This window comes from Gymnoscopelus braueri, assembly GCF_963280865.1.
Source record: "Gymnoscopelus braueri genome assembly, chromosome: 15".
Taxonomy (NCBI): Eukaryota; Metazoa; Chordata; class Actinopteri; order Myctophiformes; family Myctophidae; genus Gymnoscopelus; species Gymnoscopelus braueri.
The window spans coordinates 30,126,290-30,139,399 of NC_137620.1; the positions used below are offsets into that span (position 1 = coordinate 30,126,290).

Genomic DNA, 13,110 nt, shown 5'->3' on the forward strand with positions numbered 1-13,110 from the left:
ACTACCGTTAATTATTGACAATTCTGACTAACTTGGCAAACACATTTAGCTGGCCAAATATATACTAAATGGGCGAATGTTGGAATGTGACAGCCTTACATAAGACATGAGGTGGATCACAGGAGATTTGCATTCATTGAGTTCTTGGGGGTAGTTTTGGATGCATGCATCTGTTGTTCCAACCTGCACATTGCAATAAGGTCAACACCTAAAGAAAGTTTGTGATTTCAAAAAGAAGGGGTTCCATTTATTCAAATAACAGTCAACCATCTTTTTTGTCTTAATTTGACAATATGAGCGACCAAACAAAAAGCCATTGAAAACCACAGGAATAGACAATAGCCTACTTTATACATGAAGTACCAGTTGTGTGTTCATTGCAAAAATAAGTATGAACCAGAAAATAGAGAAATACCCAGTTAAACTAAACTGTGATTATTTCCCCAGAATTTTTAAAACCAAGAACCCTTGCATCTACTTAAGGTGAGGTTCCAGAAGAATGTTTCTCTGTGGCCACGAAATAACACAGGTCATAATAATGACAAATAACTGTACAGGGAAAACACCTTGATTTGTTCCTAATTACTGAACAATATCTAAACAAAATTACTCAGAACCCCAAATTCAGAAGAGAACACCAGAATACAATTAACAAATGTACAATATATCACCATAAAAATATCACCACACAATTACATTTTCCCTTTTTTTTTCTGGATGTGAACAGCTTTGAACACCAATCCATTGTTCTGGTTTGTTTTCCCCTAATCTTCCTTCAAAAGACAGTGCCTTGAGCTTAGAAAAGTGCAGGAGTGGCAGATGGTTCCCTTCAAACTATTGTGGCTTTGTAAATGTCTGTGTTGGAGTCCTTTCCCTCCGCTGGGTCACGGCCGTTGCAGGGTATTTGAGCATTCCTCATCTTGCTCTGACACTGCCGGAGTTCGGCTGCATACCCCTGGAAGCTTAAGCTGAGCTCAGTGACTTCTCCCCGAGATGTGCTGAGCACCCCCTCCTCTAGACGCACTCCCTCCACATCCATCACCTCCTGGCCAGTGAGGCAGACAGGGGTCCCGGGCGGTGAGGCTGTTATTTGGGAGCAGCTATCAACAGTGCTAGCCTCTGTTCTTCTCTCTGTGCACATGGGAAGATAAAAAGAAAAAAGTAAAACAAAGAGTATAGGTTCAGTGTGATTTTTGCTACTTTTGGGGTTCCAGGAGTTTTGTTTCAGCCTTTGCGAGAATAGTTTTCAAGTACCAGCATCCCTCAGTTAAATAGGCAGACTGGTTAAAGTGGATTTCACAACAAGCGAAGGCAAATCAGTTAACCAATGGTTCCTAACAAAGCTGCAATCCTTCTTTCATGTCTTATGGGGGGGGGGGGGGGGGGATTGAAACCCCTGCATGAGAGACCATGTCTACTGCTCTTCCCAGACAGAATCCTATTCTTGGACAGGGGAGAAAGTGCTTATAAGCTTCAGGCAGTCCTACTACTTGTCAATCAATAGGTGTCCTACCTCTCAGCAGGGTCTAGCTTTCTCAGTGCAAGGGTAGGGAGACCACATACAACAACTGAAGACTAGTTATATTGTATGAACTCTATATACAGATTGGTAAAATAATGATTTCTTCATTCAAATAAGTTCTGTGTTGCAGCTTTAAAATATTCCATTTAAATGTTGTTAAGTGATTGATCAGTGAACTAGCAAATCTGTTTCTTGGATCCCTTTGAACAGGTGGATGCCAATCATGCATCACTGTGCACATGATGAAGTGATGAAACAAGTGGGAAACTTGTTAGCTGTCACAAGGCCTCTGGTCAGCTAGGCATGCCATTTGGGCAGGCCTCCCAGCATTTCACACATGGCTTGAAATAACACATATTTTGATCATTATGTTCCGTTTTGGACAGTAGATACTGTAGGCCTACAAACTGCTAAAAAATGAATGAAGAAACGTTTTTTGACCACAGGAAAGAAATTATTTGGCTCTTCAGTGTCACTCTGGTTTCATTACTGCAGAAAACATCACCGTCATACCATCTACTCATTCAACTAGAACACAGAATAACGTGACCTTATTTTTCAGGGCAGGGCATGACATGGCATCAGAGGTTTCTATAACAGAGGAAAGGTACCAAGTCAGCTTCTTATTGTGAGGTCAGCAGCTCAACTTTCATGAAATCAGCAGCTCAACCTCCATGAAATTTAAGTTTCTCGGGACCTATGTCTATAACGATGAAGGGGGGAAATCCCAATAAGAATTGCATTTATAAGTCAGTTGACTCATTGACTCATCAGTCTTCCGTTCCTGTGGGTTTGCGTGAGAGAAGAGCTGGAAACCGCTGTTCCCAGATGCTGGCATCAAAGTTAAGATGAACCATAAACTTGGTACTTCTCTGCTGAACCCTGTGGCCTCCTCCATTCTAAACACAGAGGCCAGAGTGACTCAAACACTGCACACAGACCCCTGGACTCTGCTGGCTGTGATTCACAGCTGTTGAGGACTGCTGTAAACAGATGCTGAAGCCTGAGTTAAACTTTGTCGTATACACCGAAAATAGATGGTCTACTCTACAAGCTAACAACGCATCAAGGATGCCAGGCGTCGTGAGCTTGTAGATCTGTCATTTTCGGCATGTAACACTGTTGTACGAAGGAGTATATATTAGGCATGAATCCCCACAGCTGACCTTATACAGAGACAAAATGATGACCTTAAATAGTTATCACCATCCACTCCGCAGTAGGTGTGTCTAATTTGGGGGAAAACAAGGACCATGTAAAAAGCTTATCAGAAAGTGTTATAACTATACCAAATGTACAGTGCTAATGGTGAGATGATGCATTTTACAACAGAAGGCGTTCAAAATTAATAGCTTAATTTTATTTAGCTACCTGGTCTGCTCAGTGCTGTAAAAATGGTATCCTGACACTCCTGTTTAACATGGCCATGGAAGCACAGAGCAATGCTCCTCAGAGCCAAAATGGAACACGGTGGCTGCCAACTATCTATGTGAAGGACCTGCCCGACTGCCAGATGGATGATGACTGAAGGTTGGCTCAGGGTCAGCCCACCTTCAGCTTTCAGCTGTCATGTGTACAGAAGTTGAGGAGACCAGTCAAAAGGGCCTGAGGGAAAATGAACCACTTCAAGTGAGCCACTCCACCCTCAGGTGGATCCTGACCAAGCTGTCTACAAAACAACATGGAGTGCATTTGTGCCAGCTCACTCACAGGTAAGATGTTCTGTTTATTTACTCTGACCATTAACTTGAAGTCACTTCTGTTACGTGTGCTGTGGACAAAAAAAACCCCCAAAGAAAACCTTTCTTTTCTGGCTGGGATAGACTTCTAACGTCATTGCTGTAACATCATATAACCAAAGACAAAGTGATAGATATACAATAAAACCTAATATCAAACAAAGCTTGCCAATGTGAAGACATGCTTTATTGTGACTCATCCCAATTATCCCATGTCATAAAGGATTCATTTTGATCAGCACTGTCTGCAAGGGGAATAGATTTAGATTTAGGCTGTGTCATATCACCCCCTAGTGGACGTCTTTATGTGTGCCAACCTCAATGTTAAATTGTCTATTTTTTCCAAAATGTAAAGAAATATATATATAAGAATTATGAAATGGTCTTAAGTCATTTAAAGTAAATATGATTTGAACATGCACTGTACATCATTATCAGACTTAAATTTACCCTTCAACTTATTTGTGTTTATGCCCAAAATGACTGGATATACAGATTTTGTAGCAATTGCAGAAACATTGGGCCTTAAATGTCAAATGTTCAAGCATGTTCTAATCATGTATACTTTACATTTTCAAAAGAATAGCCAATTTAACACTGAGGTGCCCACTCTTCCTGCCTGCCAACCTGTTACCATCAAGACATTAATTAATGAATATTAGGCTTAGCTGTTCCTTGGTACTACTATGCTTCAGCATTAACATTAATATTAATGTTAGCATATATTTTTTGCAAGTGAAATTATATCCTGAATTGAATTAAAGGGATATTTCACTTTTAAATATGTAAAAAATATATATATAATTAAAAAAAACATGTCCCTCTCACGTATTAGGAGGGCAGTATGAGTCACCAGAACCAAGGACGGGTGTTTAATTGATGAATCTATTATGATTAAAATGGAGTTTGGAGTTACAATGGATTTGTATGGGAAGGGGGCGTGTCTGTTAAAATTCATATCAAATATCTAAATACTGAATCAAGCAACCTAAAACTGTCTGGGGTGCTCACAAAAGCCTGAGTAGACGTTAAAATGACCCCAAACATGTTTGAAGGTGAAATATCCCGTTAATTGGTATAGTTGATAAATAAAGCTGTTATTGTGGGGTTGAATTTAAAAGTACCTATACTTTTACTAAAGTATAATAACACCTTCCACTATTTGAGCTTAATACTCTTCTTTATGGTTTAATTCCTTAACAGTAATAAGTAATAAGAACCAAATACTGAGTTGAACTCAGAATATTCTGTAATATCTTTTGAATTGACTGGTGTTACCAGCAGAGGGCGACATTGTAACAAGTATGAGTGTGAGCCTTCTGTAAATAGACTAGATTGAGAGAATGATCAGAAATAACATAGTGCCTTTATAACTGCCTGTATGAACCAACTGAATAGCTAAGATTAATTAGTCATACGACAAAGTATAGCCCTTATTGACCCCTTTCAACAGTTATATCATGAGCATTGAGCACAGGAAAACTGTCAACTATACATATTGTTGATACACATTACTGTTGATTCTAATCTCTGTACATATTTATACTATATGCACATATTACTGGTGATAGATTGTAGCCTACATTTACCTATAATGCCTGTATGTATACTTATTTATATCTAACTACATAACATACCTATAACTACATGCCTAAGTGTACATATTGATACGTTTTAGTGTTGAAACTCAGTACATAACTACAATATGCCCATTTTACTGGTGATACACTGGTGGCTAAGTCTATATGCCGTTTGTATTGGTGATGATAGGATGCACACGATAACTATATGCCTCTATTTCTACCTACTGGTAGAGGGCCGGGTCGGATGTTAAAGGTAGGGTAAGTGATTTTCTTTGGTTAAAATAAGTGTTAAATAGCTCTATATTCTGATAGTACTCATTGCTATAGAGTGTTTGTTCAGTAAAAGGAGTCTCCTTGTCTCTCCAGCTCTTTATAAAACAGAAAATGCATTTTCGTTTCAGTTTCATTTCCAATTTTATCCAATCAGGATAGAGAACTCAATCAGGATATAGATTAACTCATTCCCTGCCTAGAACGACTAAAACGACTTTTGTCCTTTAAGCCCCCTCTGCCAAGAACGACTAAAACGACTTTTTTTTTTTTTTTTTTTTCTTATTTATTTATTTATTTTTTAACCCAAAGACCAAGGAGATATGATTTGTTGAAGATCTAGACTCCCATCCACTTCCTTGTTAACTTAAAACTTAAACATTTTGTATCTCGGCTCCTGAGTACTTTTTTTTTTAAATTAAAAATCTCTGGCAGTGGGCAAACGCAAAAAAAAAAGGTTCTGGCAGTGAATGAGTTGTTAAACAAGTGAAATTGGAAGTGATGACACTAAGAAATTAGCAGGCAAAATTGGAACTGGAACACTATAAAAATGAAGCTTAAAAGTTGGTACTTTCTCCTGATTGGCTGAGATTTTGACACCTACCGGAAAATTTATTTTCTGTTTATTAAAGAGCTGGAGAGACGGGGAGACTCCTGTTACTGAACAAACACTCTATAGCAATGATCACTATCAGAATATAGTGCTTTAACCTTTTAACAAAATACTTTTTGTTTTAACCAAAAAATATCACTTACCCTACCTTTAAGTCATCTTTATACTGTCTTTCATATTATATTGTTACCTTTTTGTTACCAGTGTTAGTATTTATTTTATTTTATCTGTTCTCTACCCTTACCTGCATCTTTGCTTCATCGTTACTGCGGTGCTGCTATGACAACTGAACTTCCTTCGGAATCAATAAAGGTCTATCTATCTGTCTGTGAGGTCTGTTGATGTGTTGCATCACCTGCAGATGATGCACACAGTCAAAGCCAAAGAATCATAGGTGCTGTCGCCTGTGTCTATTTTGGAGCCAATGAAGAACAAAGAGTGAAACAAATACAATATAAAACAACGGCGACAGTTTCAACCTGTCGCTCAGTCAAATTGTGGATAAGGTTACCATGGTTTCCGGGATTGAGAAGAAAATAATCGGGCTGATGCGCTTAGCAACCAGGGTAGAGAGATGATGCAGGGATGCTGCTGTGACATTGTGCTTCTCACATATTATCTTGTGTACATGCATCACCATGCATGTTGTCTGTCTATTGACCAAGCCATCCAAGTTAAAAGGTCCAATTCAGAAATCTTTTTCCAGCCTAAGCTGAGTGTTTTGTAGTGTGTAGTAGGGTACCTCTCTGCACAGCTACCGAACCAGATTTGTGGTCAAGCGTGTGGGATAATACACTGAGCGGTCTCAATTAGGGCTGGGAGATATGGACAAAATTAAATATCACATTAGTATTAAGCCAAATACCCCGATATCCAGCCATCCAGCCACCCTAATAGATCCCGTTCGCCTCCTACCATGGGAAATCCAATAAACTACATTTCATGTTTGAAGCTTTCATATTTACCGTACACTTTGTATACATTATTGCGCATAATTTCAATTTTTTTCAAACAGATCCAAACATCAAAAATAGTGAAAATAGTCAATCTACTTGTAGATTGACTATTTTCTGTACTCTGGTTAACACTTAAGCCATATCACGATATCACATGATATCGATATAATATTGATATATTGCCCAGCCATAGTCTCAATGCTTAATTCTTCTTTATTTGTGTCTCTACTCTCTATATAGAGTGTTCAAAGAAGAGCCAAGCTCAACAGGGCATCGTTTCAAGTGGAGGTTCAAAGCATGTCGTTATCAATTTTAATTGGGTATTTAAACACCAGTGAGACAGGAGATAAAGTGTTTATCCCCACGAGGTTATTTCTGTGACAAAACTTGTGAAAAGATGCAGCATACCAAAATCTGACACACTAGTTATGCAACGTGTGAATTTGTGTTTTTTTTTTTGTCATGTTTCATTTCAATCAAACTTACCGAAAACTGTTTTAAATATTCACACACCACTATAGAACAGATTTGCTGTATAGAATATACACACAGTGGAGGACTGAAAACTGACCAAGCAGGGAAGGGAAATGGAAAATAAGATCCTTCTGCTGTGCATGATAAAGATCTTGTGCTGCAGAATGTAATGAACACACACACACACACACACACACACACACACACACACACACACACACACACACACACACACACACACACACACACACACACACACACACACACACACACACACACACACACACACACACACACACACACACACACACACACGTCTAACAAAAGACAGACCAGATGCTGAACAATGCCACAATGAGTTGTGAAGAAGAGCTACACACAACAGAGAGCGACAGTGACGGATACATGTCACAGTAAACGTGCACAATAAAAACTATTCACCAAGCAGGTCCATGCATGGCACAGGCACATGGCTAGCAGGGCTGTATACAAACACACTGGACACAAACAGTGTGAAAAACATAAACACATACACACACAGAGCGAAAAGTGACACCATGAAATGATTGAAGCACACACAATACCAAAGACCCCCGACACAAAAGCTGGCAGTTGAGTGCAGAGAGAGAGAGAACTGAGTGATTAGGTAAGAGTTGCATGCAGAGGCGGAGGAGCAGGGTGGGGGTTTGAAATCACAACGTGTAAAAAGACAGACAAGCGTGGTTTCCAATGTTGACATTTATTACATCTAAGGAAACACAGGTACAGCATTTATTGGCAATGATTATCTACAACAGGCATCTAGAGAGGGAGTGAATCACTGAGATACAAGAATGATTGGACAGTTCAACAATGTCGCCGCTTCCGAGGAGCACTTCTCCAATGTCATTTCCTCTGCCACTGCTCGTCATGCCACAGTGGGAGATGACACCTTTTAATTACTAGTGGAGAAAACATTACTTTTTGCCGTTGCAGCAGACATTGTTGAATTGCATTTGATTAAAAAAAGGTGGGATGGAGAAGAGTGAAGACAAGGAGTTGATTTGTGAAGAGGGTTTGAGAACAAATCACAAATGTTGCTTCCCCAAATAACAATTTCATGGGTCCCAGTATGGTGCTCTGCTGTGCTGTGCAATAATAACTAGGCAATTATATTATACACAATGAACTCATGTCGGTGAAAATTCTTGCTAATGGCAAGTGACTCATTTAAATTCTGTAGCAGGCTACATAAACCTAACATCCACCGACTACACTACTGTCAAATGGCTATCGCATAATGCATATATTGTTAACAACAGATCTGCCGATCAATGACAATTATCATTCACTCAAAAATATAAAACAATGTCACTCCTATCTGGACCAGTTTATTCCCAACTGGAATACACTGGTCACAATCATATAGAAAATAAATGTGGTGCTGAATGAAAATTCAGTAAAAAAAAAATCTGCAAGCATTTCAGTATATACACAATGTACAATTAGTCTCAATTCAATTGAAATCGACCAATCACATGCTTTGCTATGTACGCTAAACACTATTCAAAAGGAGTGTCATTGATTGGTGGACAATGGGAGACTCAGTTTCAGTTTGCAATTAAAGTGCATGAAGTCAGTGTAGTATTAGAAGCTACTGTATCATTGAGGGCAAGGTCACGGCAAAAGTTTCTCTCACACATCTGTACATCTCACACATCTGTACATGAGTACACAGTCACACACACACACAGTCACACACACACAGTCACACACACACACAGTCACACACACACACACACACACACACACACACACACACACACACACACACACACACACACACACACACACACACACACACACACACACACACACACACACACACACACACACACACACACACACACACACACACACACACACACACACACACACACACAGTATGTGTATGTCACATTGTAGAAATACCTGAGCATGACTCTCCCTCTCCACTCGCATCTTTAGATTTGGAGCAGGGTGGTGGGGGTGTAAAATTGGCCTCTGGCAGGCTGCTCTCGAGGGTCGGCAGGGGGGCTGGAGAGAGGGGCAGCAGGGTGCTGTTGGGACTGGCGATGTCACCCTCCCCCACCAGGGTCAGGTCGCCGTGAACGTCCTCCTCCACAGTTCGGAGGGCCCCTCGTGTCTCTATGGGGCGGGTGATGGGGGAGAGGTGGGCGCCAAAGGACGGGTGGCGCGGAGGAGGGGGTAGGAGGGCCCGTCTGGCACCGGCAGAGCCCAGGGAGGAGTCCAGGCTCTCTGATCGCAGGCTGGAGCTCAGGGGAGGGCGAGGGTAGGTGCCGTTTTCCCGGCCTGCGCCCTGGCCTCGTTTCAGGGGGTCAGGGGTGGAGCACGCCAGGTCGGCGGAGACGGAGGAGGTGGGAGGGGCCAGACGCAGGAAGTCAGGGAGCACCAGGTCTTCTTTGCACAGCAACCCACGCTGGTCGTTGGCCCGGCTGCTCTGCGCCCGGCTCAACAGCTCAAAGAATTCTGAGTCGGAAGGAAAACAAAAAGAGACATGGTTACTTTACAGATGCTTCCCCCTCTAACAGGTGACTGGATGGAACAGGAGGATTAGTAGAATTTGGCATGCAGCTTAGCAGCATCACACTTCACAGGGAAAACAACCCTCTTTAAGAGACACCGTGGAGATAAACGTTAGTCCTGAGGCTAAGCAAAGCTGAGAGGAATCACCACAGCTTTATGAAAAAAAAGAGAGGATGAAGAAAGTGTGGGGGTGGTGTTTTTTTTTTACCTTCGGCTTCATCTATATTAATCTTTTTCTGCTTTCTCTTTTCCCCTGGAAACGTTGTGTCTGGTCCGCTTGCTCTGAGAGAAAAGTCCTTTCCTGACGACCTCTCATCTCCCTGCAGATGCAATGACAATGCACTCCATTAGGGGGGGATGGGAGGGAGTGAGGAGGCTCCGAAGGGAGTATCGGCAGGTGACAGTAGCACTGTGATGAGGCGATGTGCATGCTGCCAAGCCCCCCACTGAGCAGGTTCAGGATTTACAGAGGCCGTCATATAAAGATGTTCTCGCTCCATCTGTTGTCTTGGTAACCAAGTGACCTCACTGACCTTATTACTAGCAGCATGTAGACCCACTATGATCTTACAATAAGCATAGCCTTATAGCGCGTGATGGCTAACACACCAAGAGTGAGGCAAGGACAGCCAGTGTTAGAGCAAAGAATGCCAACAACAGAAAACACCAATTAAAAGTTTTTCACTGCGAGAAGTATTCTTTTTCTTAGTGGAGGCCATAGTGAGCGACATAACATGTTAACCACTTGAACCCTAGCGTCCCTATTCTGGGCATGTCACAGTAGGAGAACATTGTGCAAAAATAGCAGATATGCGTTATGAGTAGGGCTGGGCATAATATTGACATTATATCAATATTGTGATATGAGACTAGATATCGTAATATCGAGATATGGCAAAAGTGTTGTATTTTCCTGGTTTTAATCACTTAACACTTATTTCATAGTTTCAAAATGTGTCAAAACCTTTGAAGAATAACTGAAATAGCAGATCTACAAGTTCACAATGTGTTGCATCGCGGCGCATTGTGAGCTTGTGGATCAGATATTATGGCTATTCTTGAATTTTTTTTAAAGAAAATAGATATTATCATCACAATATCGAGGTATTAGGTCAAAAATATTGTGATATTTAATTTTGTCCATATTTTCCAGCCCTAGCAGTGAGCTTCTAGATTGGAAATTTTCAGCAAAGAGATTTGGTATAGAGGGAAAAGGGGAGGGGGCCAAGGATAGACCCCTGGGGGACTCCAGTCAATGAAGTACACATACCGGTAATAAGGTTTAAGTGGTTAACAGAAGCAGCATAGCAATGGAAAAAGCACAAAACTGCTTATTTGGGCATTCTGCGAGTAGAGTACGAGAAGAGAGAGGCTGTCTTCACTTACCGTTGCAGAAAGACTCCTGGTTGGTGGGTGGCCTTTTAAGGACGAAGACTTGGACTTGACGTCTACATGACATGAGAGAAAGAGACAGAGAGGTCAGGAGCGAGACGACACTTGAAGTTCATCTGAGCCATCCATCATCACATGTCCTCCCTGTGGGAGCACTGCAAGCACTGTGGCTGGTTCATTGTGTTAACATGTTCTCTAGATGCTCTAGATGCTCCCAAGATTGTCAGTTCAAATCTGAACACGGTTGTCCTACTCTTGACTCCAAAGCATGTTTCGGGTGGACTGAGTGGGTAGAGAGGCCGTCTGGTAATCAGAAGGTCACCGGTTCGCCTCCCGGTCCACTGTGTGAAAGTGTCCCTGAGCAAGACAACTTAACAAACAGCTCCCTCCAGAGCACTGAATCCATGGATTGAGTGCTCTCTATACACTAAGTGTACAGTACAAGTTGAATAGAGTCCTCTCTGCTCTGGGGGTCCCCCACTGCCGAAAATGCCGCCACCAACGTAATGTTTTTAAGGTGTGGCGCTTAAGGGGAAAGCTGTCTAGAAGACCTTTTGTCTGTCTCTGTCTGTCTGTGGCTTTTGTCTCTGCGGTTAATCTCACAAAGTACTGCAGGCGCCAAATTTATAGTGCACGCTGCCAGTATGCCATGGAAGTCAACCCATGAATATATATATATATTTAATATATTTGTTACATACATTTTTCCCATTTTGTGAATTCATAATCTCTCATCCACTGAACCAAGAATCAATATGGAGCGGTGGATCGGCCGAATGGTAGATCTGAGATAATGAATTCTCAAAATGTCAAAAATTCAGGGATTGACTTCTATGACCTACTGTGCACAAGAGATGTTGTGCTGATCCGTGTAGTGGTTTGTGAGATTAGCTGTGGACAGACATAATCCGTGGACAGACATGGACGACAAGGACAGACGGATGTACACAAACATTTGGGGACATACACACACACACTAGGGGGACATAAAGACGAATGCTGTTCTAGACAGCTTGCCTCTCGGGCGACTTGTCGTAAAAACCTTGTCAGACCACCCTACGTTGATGTATGAACTAATCTTATGACAACTCTCTAAACTAAAGGGTTGTAATGTCTTGCTGTCAATCATGTTATACGGTTATATGTGAATATGGCGTGCGGTGGGGGGACAGAACTTTGCCTAGCCACTTGAACACCAGTGTCCCTATTCTGGGGTGAACATTCTGCAAAAATAGCTGATCCAAAAGAATGGAGAGGGCCTAGAATAGAGCCCTGGGGGACTCCGGTCAACTAAAGTATATAGGGTTTAAGTGGTTAGGGCCCTGGGAAGGCTAGTACAGACACTGTATGGATTTATCAACAATGGAAGTGGAACAAAAGAAGTGGATGTTGATTACTGAAGTCCAGATCATTTCCTGGAAATGAAATGTTCTAAGAAGCAGGCCAACACCGGAACAAAGTGGATTTCTCCCATTTTCAGGATGTGCAAGTACTTCACTGTGTCAGTAAGCTAGAGGAGAGTCGCTTCAGCTGCAGGCAACACTGTCATGCTTTTGTGGTGTCCTTGAGGGGGTTTCATGGGGTCCCCAGCCAAATTAGTTAATATAGCATCAAAGTCGTAACCCTTACATACATCTGCCTTTTGAAAATAGACGATCTAAATCTAAACAAATTGGAAGATTTTGAATATTTTCTAAACATTTTAACAACACATATCTTGTATGGGGTTCCCAGGCACATAATATCTTCAGATGGGGGTCCACTCCGCGGCCAATATAATTTGTGTGTCCTTGAGATTAAAAGGTTTGAGAACCACTGTCAGGTGACCTTACCTTTCCCTGAGGTTGGGTCTGCTCGGTCCAACACAACACGCAAGCCGTCCAGACTAGATATGGGGGCACCAAGGTCCAAAGGCTCAGTTTCTCCACTCTAAAACAATACATTTGGAATGTTAGCATCTTAGTGTGTGCTGAGATTGATTCTACATTTTGAGTAT

General features: G+C 41.6%; 1 protein-coding gene across 1 annotated transcript in view; it reads right to left on the bottom strand.

The window, feature by feature from the left end:
• Positions 1-242: 242 nt before the first annotated feature.
• The window catches only part of LOC308102466 (regulator of G-protein signaling 12-like), a 47,895-nt gene continuing 35,027 nt past the window's right edge, over positions 243-13,110 (bottom strand). Inside the window, exons 14-18 of the mRNA XM_080452188.1 lie at positions 12,947-13,043; positions 11,109-11,170; positions 9,931-10,042; positions 9,108-9,665; positions 243-1,131 (exon numbers count right to left, since the gene is read on the bottom strand). Of these exons, the coding sequence (XP_080308314.1) occupies positions 830-1,131; positions 9,108-9,665; positions 9,931-10,042; positions 11,109-11,170; positions 12,947-13,043 (1,131 nt within the window). The 3' untranslated portion in view covers positions 243-829. The remainder of the gene's footprint in view (positions 1,132-9,107; positions 9,666-9,930; positions 10,043-11,108; positions 11,171-12,946; positions 13,044-13,110) is intronic.